This window comes from Stylophora pistillata, chromosome 4, assembly GCF_964205215.1.
Source record: "Stylophora pistillata chromosome 4, jaStyPist1.2, whole genome shotgun sequence".
Lineage (NCBI taxonomy): Eukaryota > Metazoa > Cnidaria > Anthozoa > Scleractinia > Pocilloporidae > Stylophora > Stylophora pistillata.
In genome coordinates, this window is record NC_142522.1 from 19,804,193 (window position 1) to 19,830,127 (window position 25,935).

The window sequence follows — 25,935 nt, forward strand, 5'->3', positions numbered from 1 at the left end:
TATGAATGACTAGTTCTCACATCTGTCACACAAAATGGTCCATTATGGCGGGCTGTCGCCTTACTGGGGGCTTTATTCGACGTAACCCTAAATTTCTTGCTTGTTTTCAAGTTGCTCGTCGTAAGGTTCAATCAAAAGCCGCGAGGAATCTCGTGGAACTGGAAACTGTGTACAATGAACGGAAATGCTTCATAAACGGTAAATTAATCTTTATTAAATCTCTGTTGGTTTATCAAAGAGTGGATGGTGTAAACACCGTTGTATTTTTAGCGTGTATTTGCACCCATGCCTGGAACATATAAGGTAAGAAAACTCCACAACTATCTCAGAGCAGAAATCTTTAGCTCGCTAATTAAGTGGAGTGTCTGGTTGATTCCAGGCCGTGTAAAATCTTGGCGCTACGTATAGTTATCAGCATGTTTATTATACATACAGCGGACAAATTCAACACCAGAAATGCTTTGGGAAAGATTTCCATATAACCCCACACATTAATTATGTAATCCATTTCATGAAGACTAAATATAAAGGTTTCTTTGCAACACTCTATGCATAATTGATGTATGGGGTTATATGGAAATCTTGCCATACTAATTTGCACCTTCAGTCTTTCACTCTTAAAGTGGGTATCCTTAAATAAAGGTGGAATTTTCTTATTTTGAGTTCCAGTAACAAGACCGTTCATGTCCTTATTCTGAGAGTGGATGGAATCTTGAAATAAGAACTCGGTATCTTAAAATAAGGACAGAGCCTTGTTTTGAGATTCAAGGTACAACCTTAGAACAAGGTTATGGTATTCTCAAAATGAGGATACCTCTATCATGCAGATCTAAAAATAAGTTTTAATTGGATCTTAAATAAGAGTATCGTTTTTTGAATCAAGTCATTCTAGTGAAACAAAATATAGACAACAGCATCTCAAAATAAGTTACTACCTTCTCAAAATAAGAATATCTTGACATATAGTCCAAATCTAAATAAGTTCTTTACCCAGTTAGGATGAAGAGCAGTAATGAAAGGGAACTCTAAGACTGAATCAAATCAACGGACCTTTATTGATTTTGTAGTTCAGTAACTGCCCTCTTTGATTTACATATAAGTTGACTTAAAAATAAAGGGTTCACAAATAAGAACAACACAATTCAGTACAAAATCAGGGTTGCGACTGATCAGAAACTAAAACATTCCTGACTTTTCCCTGACTGCTGAAAAAGTTTCACTAACCTCACATTGGCATTAAAAAGAACAACACATTGACCAAAACTAGTTCCTCCATTAGTTACTTGAATACTGTATCCAAACTTATCATTTGGCACAACGGTTTTAGCAAGAAAATAAAATTTCCTTACTTTTCACTGACTTCAACAAACAGACTGTACATGCTGAAGTAACAAAATCTAAAGTTAAGAAATGCTTGTCAATACTGAAATATGTATTGTGCACTACCAACCTTAAAGCATGGATTTTAAACTATACAGCTTGGTCACCATTGGTGGTGGCTGGTTCTACATGTAACTTAGCAAGAAGAGTGTTTTCCAGCTTTTTAAATGCATATGACTTCCTTCTGGGAATGTCACCAAGCACATGTTCATGAATGAACTTAAACATGGCTGTATGAAAATTGTTATACTTCAGATTGAATGCAAAATGTGCTGCAATTAAAGTTATTAAGGCTTTGCAGCTTAAGTGGGATTCACATTCTACCACGATTTCTTTGTCTACAACTATGAACCACTGATGTGGCACTGCCAATGCTTTTCGCATTCAGATGAGAAACTAGAAAAATGTTATCGGCACTTTCATGATTTCTTGTTTCTAGGGAATTGGTGTGAATTAAGTGTTGGAGATCATGATGAATACAACGATTCCTTGTCAGAAACTGAAGCTGTTGAGTCAACTGATGACACTACAAGTAACACTACATACCCACTTGTACAGGCACCAAGTGTTTCATGCTAACAGAATTAATGGTAGCTTATACATAGCAACAAAGGAAAATTATTTTGCTTCTGCTTAACCCTTTCACTTTGTGAATTAAAGTGTGATCAACTAGCTTTTCAATGGAGTCAACATCATGATGAGGTGTTGCCAGCTAGCACAGTGAAGTGAAATATCTTTGCAACATTGATTTTCAAATTAAAAGAGCATACAGAACTTAACATTTTGTGAAGTTGATACAGCTACACAACTAAAGACTTGTACCAAACTTTGATTAGTCATCCAGTAAGTCATGTTTTGAATGACCCAGTGCCTCTGATAAATAATAGTACCTTTAAATAGGATTGTGTTGAAACTTAAATAATACCAATGATTGTTGTTAAACCCTTCAAAAATAATTTATAGCAGTTAATCAACTTAGAGTCTTCCCACTAATGTAACTTACATTTCTTGTAGTTGGAAGTTGTTTGTGTTTTTAGACAGATGTGAAGTTCAAAGTTAGAGTAAATATTATCTACCGTTATTTTGTTCCTCAGGGAATGTAGTTATGATCAGAATGCATATGGGGCTTGGAGGGTTAATTTTGCAATATTCACCTGTTCTATTTTATTTTAATGAGGGCATGTTGCTGTTAAAAAAGTGAATAAAAAGTTGTTTCATAAAAATATTTTGTTTTTTTTTGTCTTGAAAAAATATTTTTAGAGCAAAGGTTTCATATCTTGCTTAAAGATCTTTCTAAACTCATTTTAAGACATCTCCCTCTCATTTTGAGAATGTTTTCTCAAAGCAAGATCGCCTGTTACTCAGCTCTTGATTTAACGCATTGTTTCTTAAATTAAGATGCATTGTTTTTATTCTGAGTTTTTAAGATCTTAAATCAAAAGTTCTTTCTAAACTCATTTTGAGACATATTCCTCTCATTTTGAGAATTTTTTCTCAAATCAAGATCACCTGTTACTCAGCTCTTGATTTAAGGTATTGGCTCTTAAATTAAGATGCATTGTTTTTATTCTGAGTTTTCAAGATCTTAAATCAAAGTTCTTTCTCAAGTCATTTTGAGACATCTTCCTCTCATTTTTTGAATTTTTTTCTCAAAGCAAGGTTGCCTGTTACTTAGCTCTTGATTTAAGGCAGTGGTTCTTAAATTAAGATGCATTGTTTTTATTCCGAGTTTTCAAGATCTCAAATCGAAGTAAAAAAACCTTACTTCAAGGATCAGTGAAAACACAGAGTTAAGAGTGTTTATATTGAACCTGATGATGATATACTTTTAATTTTTGTAGTTTCAGTGAATCTATTTTTTATTTATTTATTTATTTACTCAAATTCAATTACACAGATAATCAAAACAAAAACAAAAACAAGGAGTTAAATATATATACAAGTATAAAAAAGAGATATCTGAGTAATTAGGCCAGTTTATACAGAATTCTAGATTCCTTATTTTAAATAAACTGCCTGTGATAAAATACAAAAAAATTAAAAACTAACTTAGACAAATAGCAACAACAATACGTAATCAAAAATTATAAAAATTTATCCTTACTTAAGTTAAATTTACTGATATAAAACTGATTCACTTTCTTACTAAACAATGATACTCGATCAATTGTCCTAATAGCTACAGGCAGGTCGTTCCATAAATCCACAATGCGATTAAAAAATGAGAATTTAAAAACATCGGTTCTAAAGCGACCCTTGGCAAGTATGGCTTCTGTGTTCCTCATATTGTATTTATATGATTTGAAGCTAACATATGATAGGACGTCAAAATCAATGTGCCCCTTCAGACATTTAAAAAAGAAACATAAATCTAACACCTCCCTTCTAAACTCGAGAGGCAAAAGACCTAATTTTAGTAAACGTTCTGGATAAGTTAAATCACATTTCAAGATAAATTTGGTGGCACGCCTTTGAACACGCTCAAGGGCCTTAATTTTTGCTTTAGTATAGGGAGACCAAACTTGAGATGCGTACTCCAGCTGCGGTCGTACCAACGATTTATATAGAATCAACATAGTTTTTTGGTCGCAATCAATGTTGCACGTTCTATAGATAATACCCAACATCTTATTTGCTTTACTTATAGCAAAGTCAATGTGATCGTTCCAGGATAAATTTGAAGAAACATGAACGCCTAGATCTTTCTCAGTTGAAACGACTGCAACCTGTGACCCACTCAGATTATATGATGTGTGCATAAAACTCTTTTTCTTTGTCACGATAAGGTGCTTACACTTATTAGCGTTGAAATTCATCAAATGCTCAGACGACCAACCAGTTAAGCTTAGCAAGTCTCTTTGTAGTTGAACTGCGTCAGCACCGTTATCAATAACTCGATAACACTTCATATCATCCGCATAGAGTTGGACAGTAGTCTTAGCATCCGTCACACTTGGGGCACTGTTAATATATATTATAAACAACAAGGGTCCCAGGATAGACCCCTGGGGCACACCGGATGAAATAGGTAGTAAAGAAGATGCTCGGCCATCTATAACTGTCATATGCAAACGATCTGTCAGATAACTTCTAAACCAAGATAGCAAGTTCCCTCTTATACCAACGCCATACAGTTCCCTTAATAAGCAGTTAAATGATACAGAGTCAAATGCTTTACTGTAATCCAGAAATACTGCATCAAGCTGTTTCTTCTCATCAAGTGCTTTGGCAAAGACAAATGTAGATCTGAGAAGACTTGTAACACATGAACGTCCTTTGACAAAACCGTCTTGTAGATGGTAAAGTTTAGGCTGGATAAAGGGAAAAACACATGAAAAAACGCACTTTTCAAGGACTTTGGAGATGATACACAGTAATGATATCCCTCTATAGTTTTCAACCATTTCCTTGTCACCAGACTTAAAAACTGGAACCAGATTAGCCACCTTCCACATTTTTGGAAAACAACCACTACCGAGTTGTTTGTTGAACAAGGTACAAAGAGGAGATGAAATCGAATCTGCACACTCTTTCAGTAGCCGAGATGTTACACCATCTGGACCGCAGGATTTACAGATGTTTAACTCTTCCAAGAATTTCAAAACAGTAGCCGGAGAAAGTTCGATGTTATTCAAGATATCGGCACCAACATCGAAGTCACCAAGAAAGCAGTCTTCATGCAAAGGGACACAGTCATCACCCTTAAAAACTGAATTAAAATAGTTGTTAAATAACTCAGCTTTATCCTGAGCGTCAGACACATTAGCTCCATTGTATCGGACAGAAGATGGAAGTCTTTTGTTCTTCTATTTGGATTGATAAAAAGCCCAGAATCGCTTGGGATTCTCTGTCAAAGTAGATGATAGTCCTTTAAAGTACTGTTTACGTTTCCATTTGATGAGGGACTTGAGTTCCGCCCGACACCTTCGGAAAGTTGCCCAGTGATAAACAGAGGAAGACTTTTTAGCTTTCTTTCTGAGTCTCTCTTTCTTTCTCACAGCTTTCAGAACTTCTGCGTCAATCCATGGAGCACTATTAGCCGATCCAACTTTTATTTTAGGAACACAATCGTCTACAGCTGCGAGAAAGAGATCCAACCACTTGGCGGTTGAAAGTTCCATGTCATCTTCCTCATAGGCTAAATCCCAAGGTACAAACTTTACGAGATTTCGTAACTCAGCAAAATCAGCATCTTTATAATTATAAACGTAACGCTTAAACGCTTTAATGCGTTTCGGTGGTACAATAATTTCAAAAGTTATAATCATATGGTCTGAGGAAAATTCCCCAGAGAGACTTTCGATACGCCTGACATGTTCTGGGACCGAAGTGATGAGCAAATCAAGCGTTGTCGCTCTGTCATTAGCACATCGTGTTGGTACATTAATCAACTGAGACCAAAAGCAGTCATATAGGCATTCAATAAATATGGAATCAAAATTGGATGATGAAGTGTAGTTGGACCAGTTAACATTGGGAAAATTAAAATCTCCCAAAATAAAAATGTTGTTTATTCCAGTTCGATGAACATTGTAAAAGATATTCACAACATTCTGTAGATATCCAGAGTCCATATTCGGTGGTCGGTAGAATACTGCAATAATCATTTTGGAGTTGTTTGTATCTGATATTTCACATACAACAACCTCAACTTCATCCATTTCAAGATCACGGCGGCGAACTGATATAAAGTCAGACTTAAAGCACAAGAAAACACCACCACCACGTTGACCCTGTTGTCTATCTCGACGAAAGATAACATAATTTGAGTCGAGAATTTCAGTATCCATTATTCTCTGATGGAGCCAAGTTTCAGTAATAGCTACAACATCCACGCCTTTAGTTCTAACAAGATCCTGAAGTTCACCAAGCTTGTTGCAAATTGATCTTGCATTTAAAGAAAGACAGCGAATAATTGACTTAGACGATTGTTTATCAGAATAGCGAGCTTGCCCAACTGCACGTGGAGGTCCAGGATTAGATTTTATGTCGCCAGAGAGCAATAAATACTCCGTATTAAATGTAGCACAAGTATTTGAGTAGTAGCTGACCCTAGCCGGATGAAACCTCCTTCTCCTCGAGCGTCTTGACCTTTCAAGATCAACATGGCCGCCACGTGGTTCGTAGGAGAGCGTAATTTCATCTTCGTACGCCCAGAAACGTGTTTGAGAGTTACTGACAACACCTTCCGAAGAGACGTAAAGTTGGCTGCAAACGGAATAGCCATAATGAAAAGTCACAGGCCTTAGAAAAATGCAAGAAATAACAAAAATAGCGGAGCATACAAACGCGTGACCGCCTGCCATTTGATAGCGCGTTTGTGTAGACCAAAGGTTATTGTGCCACCTTCATATGTTTTTGTTTTGTTTTTGTTTTTGTTTTTGTTTTTGTTTTTGTTTTTGTTTTTGTTTTTGTTTTGTTTTTTGTTTTGTTTTGTTTTTGTTTTGTTTTTTTTTTTTTGTGGTACATTGCCCTAATTCTCATACAAAGAAGGAAGATGTCACACTTTTGAAGGGGGGGTAGGGAGGTGTATACCTTCTAGTTAGAGCTTTATGGGAATGTGCTGCTGGATGGGGGTTGCATTTTCACTACTGGATTGACTATAATGGAGTTGCATTTTCAGTAGAGTTACTAGCATGAGGGTCACACATTTTCAGGATTTGGGGGGGAAAGAAAATTCTGGTAAGGAATGATTTAAAAATGAGAAGATTTGCAGTTTAAAAGTTGATACTGCATTACCAAAAGTGACAAAAATAGGATGGGGGGGCAGTGACACACACCTGGCAAACATTGACCCAGGTACCATCTTTTTCCGGCATGAAGTCAAACCAGTTTTACTTCAGCTTGACCTTTAATTATCGCTGCACAGCGAGCGTAGTGAGCAAGCAGCAATATAATCAGGATTTAAGAAGAATATATAAAGGGTTTGAATTCTTGAATCAATCACTTTTTACCTGAATTAATTGCATTTAACCAGAGTGCACTGCATCTCTTTTTAGCAGTGCCTTGTGGGTCTGTATTTAAAACAGTACTTCACTTAGAGCAGGCACAGGTGGTATGCGCAATTTGATTGCATTACACTGTGGTAGTGTTATTTTCAATATGGCTGTGAAAGTGGCTGAAATCAGCATAACCAAAATAACTGCAGAGATACATTTCTCAATACCTCTACCAAGGTATCCTTCATTAATTACAACTCTCCCCCCCCTCCCTCCCCCTCAAAAAAGGAAGCAAACATTCCAATTCATCTTGGTATGTGGTCAATGAACTAAACCTGCAATCCAGTGCTCAGACAGAATATTGTTTGTCTCATTTGAGGCAAGAAGGGTGGTCTTAAATCTTAGGTATGGAAACACCGCATGATTTGACACTAATTTAAGAAATAAAGGTTAATATAAGTCTTGGAATGTGCAGGTAAATGAATTACTGCATAAACTATGTCACTATCAACAGAATGTGTTGCAGCTGTACTATCTTTTAGATACCCTAGTTTTAAACTATAACATCAATAAAGAACTGTCATTAATGAATATGAAAGTTACCATATTTCCTCTAATAAGTACCCAGACTCTAATAAGCACCTTCCTCTAACTAAGCACTCACCCCCAAGGCTACAATGTCAAACAAGCACCCCTGCCTCCCTCCTCCCTTAATTTTGCAGGTAGTAGGGACATAAGGAAAACCTATTTCTATTTCCTCTTTATTTATACCTTTTTAAGTATCATCTATGTACAACAGAATCAGTACAGGGTTGTGTCGTTCAAAAGGGGATTAACATTAATCTAGGATTAAAATTTAACCTTGGCTTTAATTTCTCAGGTAGAAGAGCATGTCTAAGAGCAGAGGTTTTGTTGGAGTTTATCGCAATATATGCCTCAAAACTAATGGGAAGAAAATTCCAAACTAAGGAAAAATCCTTTGCAGAGCTATAAAGCTAAATTAAAACTGTACACCAACCCAGAGATAGGTTAATCATGTTTTGAACAACCTGACCCAAGAGAATAGTTCATTTTTGGTTAAGTCATTTCCAGTCATTTTAAATTTTTCTCCATGTCCTTGCAGAATTCCTTTATGTGTGTCATCTCTTTATATTTTTGTCCTATTATTGTGCTGGCTTGGTAACTCCTACCCCCCACCTCTCCTCCTTTTGACTGAAGTAGATCATCTCAGCTGTACATTCTTGGATGTATGAAGCACTTGGGAGGTTTGGGGAGCACTCGAGGAGTAAGAGTTGTGCTTCAAGCAACTCTTGCTTATCTTTTTTATCTCCAAATTTCCCACTCATTTCCTGTCTTCATGAAAATGTGTTGATGTATGAACCAATTATTAATAAATAGCATGAGGAGTATTTCTCACCAAAACAAAGTGTGATCACATTACTATTGTTGCATAGCTTTTATAACCCTTTATTGTGACTGTAGTGGTGTGCATCAGAGTCACATCCCAATTTTGTTTTCTTTTTCACAGAGTCAAAAAATTATCCCTTGATTGATGAGCAAGCAATCTTTGCCAACAATGAGCTTGGCCTTCGTCACATTGAGGTGTATGGGTTTGATTATGATTACACACTGGCCTCCTACTCCGACACACTACACTATCTCATTTATGATCTGGCAGTGAAAGAGCTGATCTCTACTTATGGGGTAGGAATATTAAAATTATGCTTTTATATTAATTTCATCAGACAATCTGTCGTACCTATAACTAAGAACCATGATCTGAATTTTCAAAAAATGATCAAGTAGAGGATATGGTCTTGATGTCACGCCAAAAAATCAGTTCTAGCTAACAGAGATGTTTATCTAAAACTAAAGCAATGATCCTTGAGGATGAGCTGCAATTTAACCCTTTAACTCCCAAGATCTGATTGTTAATTCTCCTCTCTACCTGCAACATATTTCCTTGTAAACAAGTTATGAGAATTTGGTGTCAGATCAGGAGATCAATTTCCACTTAACAAGTTTTAGTGTTCTCAGTACCCATTTGTTGGATTGTGTATGGATAGTATAAGAAAAAGTTACATGTTAATCACTTCTGGGGATGAAAGGGTTTTAAGGAATAATTTTGCAGAAGAGAAACTTGGAAAAAATGCATGTATCAGTAGGATTGGAGGACTACCTCCCAGATACCAATTGGGCATTATTACTAACTAAACTATGAAGCTACATATGAAGCCACATGTTGAGAGGAGGGTGCATTTTAGAGGGTTCTTCTTTCCTCTGCAGGAATCTGATCATATTTTAATGAAAATTCACTGATTTTTTTTAAGGCTTCTTTTCCGCATTTGTTATTTCCACTTACTTGCAAGGATCTTTGCTTTAACTAATTTTAATCTACAGGTCAAATGAAATTTGTTGAATGAAAAATTACGATTGAAAAGAAATGTATGTTAGAAGAATTACCTGTTACATCTTACAAATAAGATAATTGGTATAATATCAACTAAGTTGAAATTGTAAATTGGCCACTGTAATGAATAAAAAAGCTGACGTTTCGAGTGTTAGCCCTTCGTCAGAGCGAATGGAGGAATTGTGGGTTGTATGTGGTTTTATATGTAGAAAGCGGAGCTATGCCACATCTTGCAAATAAGCATAATTATGTTCATGAGTGCCGTCTAAAATCTGACGTTGTATTGATCATGGAAAGTGACAGAAAGATATGCTCGTAGTCAACTGAGACTTGAAATGAAATATCTTTTATCAACCAGACCTCAGATATTAATTATGTATTGAGAGTACTGCGACAATTCTCACTCATATACTTGTCTCAATATTAAGCACTGGAAATTCCAGCTTATAAGCCCATCAGTTTGGGAAAACCTCCTTAAATGTTTTTTTTTTGTCTTAAATATCTTGACCCTCAAGCCTACCTGGCCTTCTTTTCCATAAAGGCTGATAGTTTCGAAAGAAACTGTTTGGGGCTGTGTCGGTGGGAGTAACGAAATAATTTGGATATATCAACAAAGTTGAAATGGTAAATTGGCCACCGTAATGATTACAAAAGCTGACAATTCGAGCGTTAGCCCTTCGTCGGAGCGAATAGAGGAATTGTGGGTTGTGTGTGCTTTTAAAGGCAGAAAATGGAGCTACGTTATTTGTGGTGGAAATCAGAGTCATCACTACAGATACTTGGGAAATTTCCGACAATTCTTTATCCTTTTTAGATGTCAAAGTTTCAATTGAAGGTAACGGTTTATGTACTAGTGCGTATTACAAACCTACAGACTCGCATAATTACTTGTTATATTCGTCTTCGCATCCATCTCACGTTAAGAATTCCATTCCTTTTTCTCAGTTTCTAAGACTTCGTCGTTTATGTAGTGATGACTCTGATTTCCACCACAAATCAGAGTCAATGTGCCAGTTCTTCGATAAACGTGGTTACCCTGTTTCCGTCGTTCAAGCGGGTTACCACCACGCTCAACTTATTGATTGACATTCAGCACTACAAACGTCACATAAGGAAGATTCCGACTGCATTCCATTCACTCTCACATTTCACCCTCACAACCACTCAGTTAAATCCATCATTCTTAAAAACTTTAAATTACTTCAAAACAATCTAGAGACAAGCACTATCTTTTCACAGCCTCTGCTCATTTCATTCAAACGCGACAAAAACATAGGCAATTTTTTGGTCAGAAGTTCTTTTCAGACTAATGACCAACCAGGCACTTTTAAATGCGCTTGTGCATGATGCAAAACGTGTCCTTTCATTCACAACACTGATAAAATATCGGGACCTAAACGATCCATTAAGATCACCGATCACTTCACGTGCACCTCCACCAATGTAATCTATTGCATAACTTGCACTTATTGCAAAAAGATATACATCGGCGAAACAGGCAGAAGACTAGGTGACCGATTCCGAGAACACCTTCGAGACGTGGAAAGGAATGACAAGGACACATCGAAACCAGTCGCTAGACATTTTAATTTACCTAATCATTCTAAGCAACATATGGCAATATGCGGTCTTTCCTTGCACTTAGGTAGCATGGAAAGCTGTAAAAATCTTGAACAAAAGCTCATCTTTCAAACCGGCAGTCTAAATCCCACAGGGATCAATGAACGCTTTTCATTGCACTAATTTATTCATGTTTTTCTCGTTGCCATGTTCCCACCAATAATGTAGCTCCGTTTTCTGCCTTTAAAAGCACACAAAACCCACAATTCCTCTATTAATTCGCTCCGACGAAGGGCTAACGCTCGAAACGTCAGCTTTTGTAATCATTACGGTGGCCAATTTACCATTTCAACTTTGTTGATATATCCAAATTATTTCTTTTCCATAAATTTCACAAATTAAACTGCAAAACAGTCAAGCCAAGTGCAGAACAGAACATTTAATTTTGTAGTGTTGTCAGTCACTGTGATATTGACATGTAATTTTTTCACTTAATTGACACATAATTTTTTCATTGTCTTTAAAAAGCCCTCTTGGGGAAAGTCAATAAAGTATGTATGTATGTATGCATGTAAAAAACTTAAATTTAAGTCTGAATCTGATTGGGTTACATTACTAATAAAATATTATACTATTTCCAATGCATTTTTATTCTGTGTAATGCTAACTCACATTTTTCATTAAGAATATCATTATATAATTATATTACAAATTTCCTGTAGACAAGGTCACCTTTTATTGGTTTTAATTTTATGGTTTACTGTCAGTAGGAGTTGTTACAAGCATGAATGATTTATTCATTTCATTGAATACTCTTTTAACCTCAAGTATCCAAGAGGGATTGAAGGCATGAAGTATGACCCTTATTTTGCCATAAGAGGACTTCATTTTGACACCAGCAGTGTATGTATTCAATTGATTATGTAAAAGGCTCAGTAATGGCCTATTAATTATTAATAGCTTGAAGGATCTTTGTGTCTTGTTTCATGTGTTCAAAGGAAAAGCAAAGTCAGCTTATGAGCCACAGTCACACACAGTGACAAGGAATATCACCACACCCTTTTTGACATATGCCAGTCCATCCCAGAGATTTCCTGATAGTTTGTCTGTAATTGGAGTACAGTAAAACACTGGTTGACACTGGGTTTCAATCATGTAATATGACAGGGGAGTATTGCCGCACCCTTCTTGAAATTATTCCAGTCCATCCCAGGGATTCCCTGATAGTTTGTCTGTACCCTCTTTTCTCGTGGGTGGAGAGAGACACTTTTGGAGTACAGTAAAACAATGGGTTTCAATCGTGCAATATGACAGGGGAGTATCACTGCACCTGTCTTGAAATTATTCCTGTCTATCCCAGGGACTCCCGGACATTTTGTCTGTACTCTTTTGCTCTCCTGAGTCAAGAGATGGACTATGGGCGTTCAGGGTCATTTTGTTTACTTAACACAACCAGTGACCTGGTCAAGGCTTGGATCCTTTACTCCCAACCCAAAAACTGATGGACCATGCACAAGTGCTCAGAGCCTTTCAGTCATGTTTTAACCCTTTGCACCCTAACATCAGAATGGATGTTCTCCATACTATTTTCTATATGATTGTTAAGGTGCTGCTTAGGAGAATTTGTTGAACAATCAAAAGCTTCCCCTGTTAGTGATCATTTCCTTTATTCTCATGACCTTACTGTTTGATTCAGGGGTGATATCGTGAGGAGAAATTAGATGTTTAACTTAGTCACTCTTAAGAGTTAAAGGAATAATAGATAAATTTTTAATTTGCACAATGTTTACTTTAATTGGAGTTACATATCTCCTGAAATGTTTTTGTCATTTGTCAATTTGGGGTAACCGTTAGATTTTTAACTGAAGAGGGATGTATCAAAAACTTGATGAGATGCTGACTGTCCTGCTCTATACTCCCAACCCAAAATGGACCAACCACAAGTGCTCACAACTACTTTCAGTTACATCTTGAATAGCTGAACTTAAGCATATGATGTTTACTTTAATTGGAGATGCTTATCCCCAAAATTGTGTTTAGTCATTTGTTAATTTGGTTAGATTTTTAAAGAGAGGGTATCAAAACCTTGGTGAGACTCTAACTGGCCTTCTCCTGTGCTTTATAGTTCTTTTGTAGAAACAAAAATAAATTGAAGAGGATGTTTTTTTGTCACTCTGAACAGAAAAGGCAACAAATAAAGGGTAAAATAGCAACAGCAACAAAAGCACTCCATGATTAGGTTTCTTAAACAAAGGCCACATTTCAAAGGTTAGTTTTGAGCACTTGCAAAAAATTGCTTTGTCAACACTCCACTCCATCTTTTTGGAAGGCTAGCTTTCATTCATAGAGCCATTTTATTCAAATGCAACCAATACAATCAGCCTTTTATAAATACAGTTCTTGTGATAATAATGTTGGTCACTGACTGTGAACAGTCATTGATTCATCACTTCATAGGTTTATTACAAACCAACATAGTGACCAGCTCCTGGTTGACTTGTTAGCTGAGTTGGTAGAGCACTGCACTGGTATTGCATAAGTCATGGGTTTGAGTCTCCTACACAGCTAGGCCTGAATTTTTTTTCAGGCCTTATTTTGACCACCTAACTGTTTTTAAGCAGTTAGGTGGTGAAAAAAAAGTAGTGTTCATTACTGCAAAGGTGGCTTTCATATTCACATGTTGGTCTTTTTTCTTTGAGTCAGACTTGAAATGATGATTAATATTGTGGTATTGGTTTCTCAATTTCTCAGGGTCTGTTGCTCAAAGTTGATGCATTCCACAACATTATGTTGGGTTCTGTTTATAGGTAAGTTTGATGTTGGTGTTAGTGTATACAGCTGTTTTGAGAATGGTTGTCAGAAAAAGGGACAAAAGTGCAAAGAGCGAGTCAAATTAATTACTCAATCAATCAAACCCACTATTCCTTGTCCTTATAGTGAAGTTTTTTCAAATTTCTTGGGATCCTGAGGGTGATTAAGGAACCATGACCTGAAAACTACCTTCAGTCCATTTTGGGGTTTTCGTGTGCACTTGCCGTAACTCAAAAAAAGCAATAAGTTGTCATATAATCATTTCAGGTTTCACGTCAGGAATAATTTGCAGCTAAATAACTATGCATCCTGAAATTTGAATCATTCATTTGAAGGGGATTACAGCCTGTACTTAATGATGAGGTGTTTAGAATTTATGAAGGAACACATCTGGCCATAACAAAGATCAATCCTTCCAATTTTCTCAATGTAAGTATGTCTTAAAGCTCAGAAACTGCAAACACCTGAGGTAACTCTCATGGCTAAAACTGAATGTCAGGTTAAAATGATAAACTACTTCATCTGCCTGTTTTTTTTTTCTTCACCAATAAAGTACATTTATTAAGCAAAAAAAAATTCAATCAAAACTTGATTAAGTTTGAAATCTTTTCAATCTCCAGGGTTGTCATTAAAAAATGTAGCAGATGTAAGACCTGAACTGATGCACATGTATTTTTTGGTGATTTATTAGGGCCCAAGGCGGACTATGCATCACATGATTGATCTGTTTTCATATCCTGAGATGGTCCTCATATCCAACGTCATTGAGGTATTTAGTAGTCTTCATCCCTTTTTCTGTATGTGACCTTTTTGTATCCCTCTTTAATCTAACAAAAGTCTTAAACTCCCCTTTTGTTGAATGAGCATATTTGACCCTTAAACTCTGGCTAGAAGTGATTAAAATGTAACTTCTTCCTTTAATATCCATACATTAGAAGGAAACAGTACATTACATACATTAGTACAGTACATACATTAGAAGGAAACAGGAAACAGTTTATGAGAATACTCAAACTTATCAGATTCATGTTGTTGTTAATTTTTTAGTTCAGTCTTGATAATTATGGTATCAGGGGTTAGTGTGCTGGGTGACCTGAGGTCCATTTCTTAAAAGTCTTGCTAGTTACTGTACATGTCTTAAGAAAGCTGCTTTGTAGTTGGTTGTCCTGATTACTTTTGAGATTAAGGCATTAACTGTTTTGAAGTTCAAACAAGTATCAGCAGACAACACGAAATCGACCTGTTCAAACCATTGCTATTTTTACTTTTCCTTAGATTTAGATTTGAAATATGGCTTTAAAACTATTAGGTAATTACCAAGACTTTTGCCAAATGGGCCCATGTGGCCCCTTTAACTCCTAGAAATGATCAACATGTAGCTTCTCTCAATAATATTCATACATAATCTAACAAACAGGTAATGGGAATACTCAAACTTATCAGGTAGAAATCGTTATCTTGATCTAACACCAAAAATTTAAATGCTCATAATTAGTTTTTCAAGGGAATGTGCAGCAGCTAGAGGCTAGGGCCCGTGTTGAGAATTAACAATCAGATCTTCATTTAGTGGTTATTCCTGTTTGCTTTGTGGCAGTTTTTCCAACAAAGAGGTATCCCTTATGATCCAGAGTATTTGTTTCACGATTGTCAGGTAAGCAACCACCAGGAACTGTTTTAGTAGCAAAGAAGAGCTTTGAATGATAGGACAACTGTAACTCACCTCTAGATATTTAAGTCTGTATCATTATGACCTTATAAATATGGATTGACTTGTAAGTGTGCATGCTACATCTTTTCTTGGATGGTTTTATTGTCACACAAGTACGTATTTGCTGTGGAAGTGCACTTTATTTTCTGGTGAAAGTAAATTTCAACAATTAATATTTTTTAACCCAAACTATTATTTTTGGAAAAAGGCTGATAGTTTCTAAAGAAACTGTTTGGGGCTGCGTTGGTGGGGGTAATGAAATAATTTTAATATATCAACAAAGTTAAAATGGTAAATTGGCCACCATTACGATTACAAAAACTGACGTTTCGAGCGTTAGCCCTTCGTCAAAGCGAAGGGCTAATGCTTGAAACGTCAGTTTTTATAATCGTAACGGTGGCCAATTTACCATTTCAACTTTGTTGATATATTCAAATTATTATTATTTATTTTGTTATATATTCAAATTATTATTTTTGGAAGTCTCCATGATAGATCATACCATCACTTGTGATAATAATTCTTCAAAATTATACCTTTGGCCACTGGATGAGAAGGAATGTTGACAGAAAAATTCATTACCTGACAAGGGAATTCCACTTTAAATTGCATGTGAAAACCAATATCCAGTGAATCATGAAACAATGAGTGCGATATCGAATAAGGTAATGGAGTTCCCTTGAATGGCATATTTGAATGAAAATAGGTAAAAAAGAAAACAGCAATAATATTGTTTGTTTTTATCCTGAGTGTGAAAAAAGAGATGTGAAGCAATATCACTCAGCCTCACTTCAACTCACAATTCCACGCTAAATGCCTTACTTTGCTAACCAATCAGGATGGGAGATTTTATTCAATTGTGCTATTCTATTTCTGAATTGAAGCCATTCTTTGTGTAATATTATTATTATTGGTGAGAGGGAAGTTAAAACATTAAGCTCTTAACAACCCTCTATTTTCTTAAATTTTATTTCCCGAATAACTTGTTTGATGTTTTGAAACAAATAAAGTAAGAATGGCACATAAGTAAAAACAAAAAGTTAGGAATAAAAGAATGGTTCATCGTTAAGAAAAAGAAGAGAACTTAATTCTTGGATTTTCCTTTGAAAGGTTTGAAACAGATGTCACTCACATCAATTTTTCTTTATCTTATTCAGCAAGCTGTGCAAAATGTTCACAAATCAGGAAAGATGTATCAGGAAGTCATCAATGATATAGGTAAAGTATTTGAGGGATATGATATCATCTTAATTTAATTTAAATTACTCCATTTTCACTGCATTAATTTTTGCAGTGGAGAAGGACTAGAAAGGAACCTACGAACCATTCATGCTAGTCCACCCTCCTCATTCCACCCCAGACCCACAAGAGCAACTAACATCTGATTGCTCCCCACAACATTGCCCCTAAATCAAACAATACGGTCACAAGAATAAAGGAGATGATCACCAACTAAAGAGGCTCTTGATTGTCAATTGAAACAAAATAAATTTTATTCTCTTTGTTAACACCTTATGAATTGTATAGAGAGCAGTAGAGGATATGTATGCTGATCTTATGAGTAATTCGCCGTACTGTCTGCTATACAATTCTTATAATGTTAGTTCTAAGAATTTGGTATTAGATCGTGTAGTAATCCTGTAGTATTTTCTATATTCTCATCACTTGTCTGCTCGATGTTGTGTTGATGTTGTGAGGAAAAATTCTGTCTTGGTCACTCATGGGAGTTGCATGTTATTATTAGCATCATGGATGATACCACTTTAAGTGAGGCCTAAACTTGTGTTTAGGCAATTATTTATTTTCCAAGCATTTGTAAGGATGATGCCATAAAAGAAAAAAAAATAAGCACCGATTTGCATCAACACCTTATATATTGTAATTTGTTTTGAGTTCACTGTGTATTTTATATCTCTGTTATTAGACATTTTGTTATATTAAAATTGTTTTTATGGCCCCCCACTTAAACCAGCTTTAAGTTGAACTGTGCCAGCCTATTTAAATACTGCTAAAATAAATTGGGTAATGAATATCATTTCTTTAAAGCAAGAAACCCAATAGCACTTGAATAAAACTGGGGAATATTGTGTAAACTCTGTGCTACAGTAACTGTAAAATGTTTTACTTTATTTGATAGATAAGTACCTTAAGAAGAGCTCTCATCTAGGAGAACTACTCAACAGACTTGTTTTATCAGGAAAAATGCTCTTCTTAATCACCAACAGTGGCTTTGAGTTTGTGTAAGTGCTGTATATTTAGACATAGAAAGAGATTCTAATTTTGTTGTAAATTTTAGAGAGTTAGATTTACAGTTTACTCTCAAATGGCTGCTAGTAACATTATATTTCAATAAGCTGAGATTGGAAAACTCTGTTATCTGCTCTTTTGTACAACTGTGGACAGTAAAAATATGGATGGACAGAAATTTTTTTAGTAGTGATCCTTGCTGGATATTTTACTCCTGGCTTTCGTTTAAAAAAATGCCCAATTGCATTACATACTCCTGTTCACACAAGTCTGTAGTGTGTGCAATTTTAAATGCATTTTATCAGTGTTCTTAAGATTATTTAAAAATTCTCCCAAGAGGACTTTTATGAAACGTTTTGTGGAACTGGCGTTGATGATAATTGATGATTTAAATGTGATCTGATGCAATCAGTTGTGTTGTGACTATTTTATCAATAATTATTGTTAATTTTGAGAAAGAAACGTGTGTTGACTTACCTGGAATGATCATCCTTATTTTTAATTTGCATGATAGGTATTTATGCTATTTTCCTGTTGCTCTACCTCTAGGAAGAAAGGTATGGATCACATGATTGGTAAAGGTTGGCGTGATCTATTTGATGTGGTTATAACACAAGCTCGCAAGCCTTCCTTTTATCATCAGCAGGCATCAAGGTGTGTATTTTGCGTTATAAGATAAGTACGCGTTTAATTGACCAAGCGTGAGGTCAAGATGGCTGGATATTGGCCATGTTCTTCTTTTTGCATTTTTATGGACCTTGACTTCGTCTTGCTTCATAAAAATGCAAAATAAGAACGAGGCTCGTATCCAGCCGTCTTGACCAAACAAGCCAGGTTAAGAAAGGATTTATTACATAGCAAAAATATTTCGTTTTAATAAGAATCAAGAGCGACTTGTTTATTTCGAGAACTGGGAAAGAAAACCAACTGTGTTTGTAGCACAGTGTGCCTAAGGGGCTCGTTTAATTTTTTCTTTGTTTTGACTGCCTTCTGCGGCTTTTTGTGACTTCGTCGCTGACATTGTCCCCAAGTTTCGAACTTTGTAAGTCCGCTCCACACACTTTTTCTCTCGCGCGGGATCAAAGTGGGTAAGGGTTGGGTGACCAATCAGAACACAGGATTCGGGTTATCTGCCAACTATGTACTAAGCTGAATTATACACCCATTTTGGTTGGTACTTTCTTATGAAAAGAAAAGGAGTGACAGAGTTTAAAAGCTCCCAACTGCCAGTTTCAGTAATTACAATACTAGCAGAGAAAGATGTCTTTCGCTTGGTCACGAGCGTGGGACAAAGAAGTTCATGAACTTGGTAATGGGCGTTACTCACCATAGTGGGAGAGCATCAGAGCGCAGAATCCGAAGGTCTGAGGTTCGATTCCTCATATGGGGACTCAGAATTGTTTCTTTGTTCCACGCTCGTGACAAGACGAAAAACATCTATTTCTTTAACGAGCTCAAAACTTATCATCTCTTTTACTTTATTAACAATACTACTTTTTCTCATATTCTCATTTTTGTTTCCCCGCAAGGAATCATGCAGATGCTTACTTAATAGCCCATTTCCGAATTACCCTTGGCTTCTTCTTCAAAACGAGGCCTGGTACTCAACCATTCTTGTGAAAATGAGTTTAATTTGCATGTGAATGAATTATTTGAAAGGATAAGCACAGAGTGAATTTTCTTTTTATCCCTTGAACTTCAACTGGCGCTTGGCGTCTTATTTCTCCTCACGGTATTACATGTACCGTTGAATCAAAATTTAAAGTGCACCTAAACCCAAAAATTTTTTTCGCTTAACGAAATAAGCTTATTTTTTGGAGTATTTCTGTGCAAAAACTTTTTAATCTGCTCAAATCTTTAATTTTCTGTGCCCAGTCAAAATACGGAAAATCGGCCGCCATCTTGGCCCACGACCGAGTTTAAAGAGGAATGGCTTTAGCGGGTAATGTGACGTCAAATCGAGAACACGAAAGTCTGCATTTCACACATTTTCACTTGTTTGGGAAGGTTGTCGTCGATATTGTCCGAAATATGCCGACTTGGTGTGTTGTATGAGGAATATATGAAGCGCGATAGCCTTTTGCAAATTTCGCACGTTGCTACATCCTTCTACAACACACTTAGTCGGCATATTTTCGGACAATATCGACTACAACCTTCCCAAACAAGTGAAAATGTGTGAAATGCAGACTTTCGTGTTCTCGATTTGACGTCACATTACCCGCTAGAGCCATTCCTCTTTAAACTCGGTCGTGGGCCAAGATGGCGGCCGATTTTCCGTATTTTGACTGGGCACAGAAAATTGAAGATTTGAGCAAATAAAAAAATGTTTGCACAGAAATACTCCAAAAAATACGCTTATTTCGTCAAGCGAAAAAAAGTTTTTGGGTTTAGGTGCACTTTAAGGTCTTGAGAATAATGGAAATGATCACTATCTAAAGAGGTTCTTGATTGTTAAACAAATTCTCCTTGTCAGCACTTAGTAAATGTATGGAGAACAGTATGAAGAATATGCATATTGATCAGTGTTGGGGGTGTAAACAGTTTATTGTGTCGTCCACAAATGGCTAGGATATAAAAGTAATTACAGTGGATTCAGTGTTGTTAACATAGAGTTTCTGATTGATATGATAAACATCAACTTGGTTTACAGACCCTTTAGATGCCTAGACACAAGACTCTATCGTCCAATGTGGCAGAAAGTTTCAGCTTTGTGTAAAGGACAAGTTTATATTGAAGTGAGTATCACTTAGAACTTCCGGTTCCCACTCTATACTTATCAGCCTGCACGGTTAACTCATGTACTTTTCATTGTTAACCTATTTCACATCAAATCTGTGTTTCAGGGCAACATTGAACAGTTCATAAAGTTTACTGGCTGGTACGGTCCAAATGTGCTCTACTTTGGTGATCATGTGTACAGTGACTTAAGAGTGAGTTTGATGGTCTGGAATCATTTCCTATTTGATAAACATTCTGATATAAACCAAGAGGACAGACCAATTCGCTCTGACGAAGGACTAACGTTTGAAACGTCAGCTTTGAAACTCTTTGCGGTGGCCAATTAACATTATCAACTCAGTTGATAAAACCCAAATTACCTTGTTACCCCCATCGACGCAGCACCACAGTTTCTTTAAAAACTTACCCCCCTTTACGTATGATGCACGATCCTCGCAGTAGATAGCGCTATTTATGCAATAGCGAAAATCAGACCTGAAAAAAATCAGGCCTGTACGGGACTCGAACCACTGACCTCTGCGATACTAGTGCAGCGCTCTACCAATTGAGCTAACAAGCCAACTGGGAGCAGGCCGTTAAGTTGATTCGTAATAAACCCGTGAAAGTGATAAATGAGATACAATGAATATAAGAAGTTCTTATATTTTGAACTGCGGTATTAGATACGTATGATGCACGATCCTCGCAGTAGATAGCGCTATTTATGCAATAGCGAAAATTAGACCTGAAAAAAATCAGGCCTGTACGGGACTCGAACCACTGACCTCTGCGATACTAGTGCAGCGCTCTACCAATTGAGCTAACAAGCCAACTGGGAGCAGGCCGTTAAGTTGATTCGTAATAAACCCGTGAAAGTGATAAATGAGATACAATGAATATAAGAAGTTCTTATATTTTGAACTGCGGTATTAGATACGTATGATGCACGATCCTCGCAGTAGGTCTAATTTTCGCTATTGCATAAATAGCGCTATCTACTGCGAGGATCGTGCATCATACATATCTAATACCGCAGTTCAAAATATAAGAACTTCTTATATTCATTGTATCTCATTTATCACTTTCACGGGTTTATTACGAATCAACTAACGGCCTGCTCTCAGTTGGCTTGTTAGCTCAATTGGTAGAGCGCTGCACTAGTATCGCAGAGGTCAGTGGTTCGAGTCCCGTACAGGCCTGATTTTTTTCAGGTCTGATTTTCGCTATTGCATAAATAGCGCTATCTACTGCGAGGATCGTGCATCATACGTATCTAATACCGCAGTTCAAAATATAAGAACTTCTTATATTCATTGTATCTCATTTATCACTTTCACGGGTTTATTACGAATCAACTAACGGCCTGCTCTCAGTTGGCTTGTTAGCTCAATTGGTAGAGCGCTGCACTAGGATCGCAGAGGTCAGTGGTTCGAGTCCCGTACAGGCCTGATTTTTTTCAGGTCTAATTTTCGCTATTGCATAAATAGCGCTATCTACTGCGAGGATCGTGCATCATACGTATCTAATACCGCAGTTCAAAATATAAGAACTTCTTATATTCATTGTATCTTACCCCCCTTTATTCAATAGATTAGGTAGTTGTGGCATTTTTATCTTTACATTTGTACTCGTGGACATGAATCATGCTCCAGTGCCTTTTAGAAGAGGAAATAACAACAAAAGAATGGCCCATAGCACTTTTCCTTACTCACTGGAAACTGCAGTTTGTGAACTAACATTATTTTTCCTGTTTACTAATTTTATTTTAGGATCCTGTTCTTCACCATGGGTGGAGAACTGGAGCCATCATTCCGGAACTAGAGGTACTTAGCTTTTCTTACTGATATATGAGTAATTGAAAAGCCCTTCTCTATCGAATTTTAATTATATTTTAAAGCGATGTACCCGATAATTAACGTCAGAAATAGAACTATGATCATAAGAGAACAATTAGTTTTATAGTACCTCCGCCATAATTATAGTACATCACATGGTAACTAAATATTCGTTTCTTACGTATCTTGTTTCTGCATGCTATGCGTTGAGATCCCCCTCAGGGGTGGGGATGGGAAGTGGTTGACCACATTACACACTAGACTCCAATGCTACATGCGATTTGGCCCAAAAAAAAATCCGGAAATTTCCGTTTGAGGTCAAATGGTGAGGCAATTTTCCCGAAATTCGGTCGGGAAATTTGCCACGGAATGGCGGTCAATTCCTCACCATTTGGATGAATCCTCCATTTCTAGGCTAAGTGGTACGCACGGTCTCATCTAGTTGGTCCGTCGGTGGAATTCGAAAATCTCTTAACATTATGCACCAACGGGATTCTTCCTTAAAATGGTAAGCACCCCGAAAAGCCTTTTACGTTTCCAAACTTGGTATTTTTAGAAAATCCTGGCGTTAAGATGCCTTCTCCAAAATTATTTTTGTAGAAATGGCCTATTTCTCCATCGAGTTTTCTGAAGATCGGCGGCAAAGTATCGGGGCGCTGAAACTAAAGGTCTGCGGTTCCATTCCTCGCAGGGAACTCAGACTTTTACTTTTTTCCACGCTCGTTTCAAAGCGAAAAACAACATTTGTCTAATCTGTAAAGCAAAATTTTCAATCATTATTGTATTCCTAGTTCAGAATTTATCTTTTCTCTTTTCTTGTTTGGAAGTATGAAATCAAGAACGGCAACTCACTGGAGTTTCAGCGTTCAGTTGTGTGGCTGACCAATCTTCAAGATTTAATCCTCCAACTAAAGGTTAGTAGCCTGCGAGCAAGCACCTCGTTATTAGCGCATCGGGACCAGCGCAGGAAAGAATGAGGCCTGGAACAACGTGAGCTGGCAAGAGGTTTGCGAGGGGATGAGCAGCCTTTATATTAGTGCCAGACCCCTGCAAACCTCTTCCCGACTCGTCTCAAACCTCCCCTCGGGCGGAGAACGCACGCTCTGCAGCAGTGCAGCGATAATAATCCCATCAACTGGGTTTTTTCGTTTGGTTTTGAAATGAGTTATAAGTGGTGGGATTAGCCATGTGCTTATCACAGAGTTGATAACTGTCACGTCGGACATTTGATATGCATGACGTCTTTATTTTCGCGCAAAAGGTAATCGATAAAGCTCACACGAACTTCCCAACACAAACATCACTTATCTTCTTCGAAGTAATGCGTTCTCAATTCTTATTACACTTAACCTTCCTTAGCGCTTTTACCACGTCCCCTATGATTCTCAGTCAGTTTCAGGAATCAGTGACATTTGCACTTTTCTTCATGTTTCACCCCAAGAGCAGCATCCCACGTACCCCCCCTCCCCCTCCCTAGGCGTCTTATTTCTTTAACCACGTAAACATCGTATTGGTACGGAAAGTACTGACAATAAACTTTAATTTGAAGAGACGAATCGGCGGAGCTATCATGTAAAGCTTCAGCAATGTTGTCCAAGTAGAAGATCGCACCTTTTTAAGGATGTGCCATGAGAATCGTTATGCACCAATACTCGTAGAACTCTTGTACCAAGCAAATCTTTAGAACTGTCACAAATCTCGTCCGACAGGCTTTTCCTCCATGCAGTAAACGGGCTCAACTTACAGAGGAGTGGAAACGAGAGAGAAGAGAAATAAAGTAAGAAAAACTCGTATGAAGCATAAAGGCATATTGCTTTCATCATGTCGAGTTCAAAATCTGATTCGTTTCCAAGCCCCTCGTCCATGTGGTATTCTCAAACTTATCTCAGAGAAGTGTCGTCTTTGGCAGATTGTTTAAAATGTATCATACAACAATTATTGAATTCGGTTTTCGCGCGATATCAAGAATTATCAACCTCGTGTCTGTGTTACCTGCCTCGACTTTGGCTGCTATTTTGATAATTCATGATATCATGCTCAACCTCATCCAATGATTGCTTAATACTGAAGACTCCAGGGTAAAGGAAGAAACATTTCTGCAGTTATTGTATTTATCATGTCAGCTTCACACGCTATTGTATCTTGGTTGAATGCTCTCGACCATTCAGATTTTTCATAGTAAGGCTAATGTATAATAACGACCAATAGAGGCCGAAGTTGGCTCAGTTGAGCCTCTCTCCTGTCTACTTGTTCCGGGTTCCATCATACAGGTTACGAGAAAACATAGTAACACTTTTGTAGGAAGAGACAATGGCGGAGTCTGTAGGAGAAATATTTTGCCAAATCTTGGTCCCCGGTCCATATGGTAGAAACTTAAAGGGTATTTTTATATTTTAGGTTGAAGTTGAAAGCGCTGTTTAACCCCAGATTTGGAAGTGTTTTCAGGACATATACCAACTCGACGTATTTCACCCGCCGCTTAGTGCGGTTTGCTGATCTTTACATGTCGTCTGTTGAAAATCTGCTTAATTATCCCCTGAACTACACCTTTTACCCACGAAGAGCTGCTCTTCCTCACGAGGCCGTGCTGGATTTTAGAACCAATCGAGTTCCGCAAAACCAGACATGTCCGAACTCGAAGGACTAAGTGGTTAAGCTGATCATCAGAGGGCGGGTTTCAATTGCGCATGTCATAAAAAACCAAACCCACAGCAAACTATTTAGTATATTGGGGTTGAAGAGTTATGCGCCGATCGATTCGAAGCTTCAACTTCCTTCCCGGGCAACTCACGGGCACTTTACTCTTGTCCGTGCCGGCGGGTGGGTAATTTTAACCTTGCCTGGCCAGGGTGAGGAGTTTGAACCGGAAGTGTCAAGTCTTTTTGGCGGAATAACAAGCGTTTCATCTTTTGATATGGAGGTTTTTAAAGGTTAAGAGTTCACTTTTGCGAGCGAAAGGCTCCGAAGAATAAGTCTACAAGATCTAGGTTCTAAAGCTTGGTCAATGAGTAGAAAATCATGGTCGTTGATTTTGCCTTGTACTGAAAAAAAAAAAAAAAAAAAAAAATTCCGGCTGGCACTTGGTTAGAGCGGGAATTTAAACAAACCAATGGTCAAAAGTGAAAAAAGCCCGAGAAATGGCCTGAAGGGGAGGGGGAGGGGATGTTAAAGCTTCGAATTTATCGACACATGAAGAGGTTTGGAGTGTCTAATACAAGTTAAGAAAGAACGGCGATAGTGGGAGGGATTTTGATTGGAATTCCTGCGGTAATTAACCTTTGAGTTTTCTCTTAGAGTTAATATGGTACAAATCAGCGGGTGTTT

The 25,935-nt window shown here is 37.2% G+C and overlaps 1 protein-coding gene and 1 non-coding gene across 3 annotated transcripts; both read left to right on the forward strand.

Annotated features, from left to right (window-relative positions):
- On the forward strand, positions 1-25,405 carry LOC111332935 (5'-nucleotidase domain-containing protein 3). 2 transcript variants are annotated; one of them, XM_022938423.2, is made up of 16 exons: positions 7-198; positions 8,848-9,023; positions 12,118-12,192; positions 14,041-14,096; positions 14,436-14,529; positions 14,792-14,869; positions 15,695-15,751; positions 16,966-17,026; positions 17,946-18,048; positions 18,605-18,709; positions 20,709-20,793; positions 20,902-20,988; positions 22,546-22,599; positions 23,439-23,525; positions 24,321-24,388; positions 25,009-25,405. In XM_022938423.2, exons 1-16 carry the CDS (start codon positions 45-47, stop codon positions 25,256-25,258), a joined length of 1,590 nt encoding a protein of 529 aa, XP_022794158.2. In that variant the 5' UTR covers positions 7-44; the 3' UTR covers positions 25,259-25,405. The 2 variants fall into 2 exon arrangements, with proteins under 2 accessions (XP_088612136.1, XP_022794158.2); XM_088756010.1 differs by lacking the exons at positions 24,321-24,388; positions 25,009-25,405 and adding an exon at positions 23,026-23,119 and having other exon boundaries at positions 1-198.
- On the forward strand, positions 22,152-22,224 carry Trnap-agg (transfer RNA proline (anticodon AGG)). The gene has a single exon. It is a non-coding gene; the product is annotated as a tRNA-Pro (tRNA).
- Positions 25,406-25,935: the final 530 nt, after the last annotated feature.

Excerpts from the sequence above, each read along its gene's own strand:
- LOC111332935 (XM_022938423.2), top strand. The coding sequence starts at position 45 with ATGGCGGGCTGTCGCCTTACTGGGGGCTTTATTCGACGTAACCCTAAA. Across the intron at positions 12,193-14,040 it reads TTCATTTTGACACCAGCAGT|GGTCTGTTGCTCAAAGTTGA; the intron begins GTATGTATTCAA and ends TCAATTTCTCAG. Across the intron at positions 20,989-22,545 it reads ATGTGTACAGTGACTTAAGA|GATCCTGTTCTTCACCATGG; the intron begins GTGAGTTTGATG and ends ATTTTATTTTAG.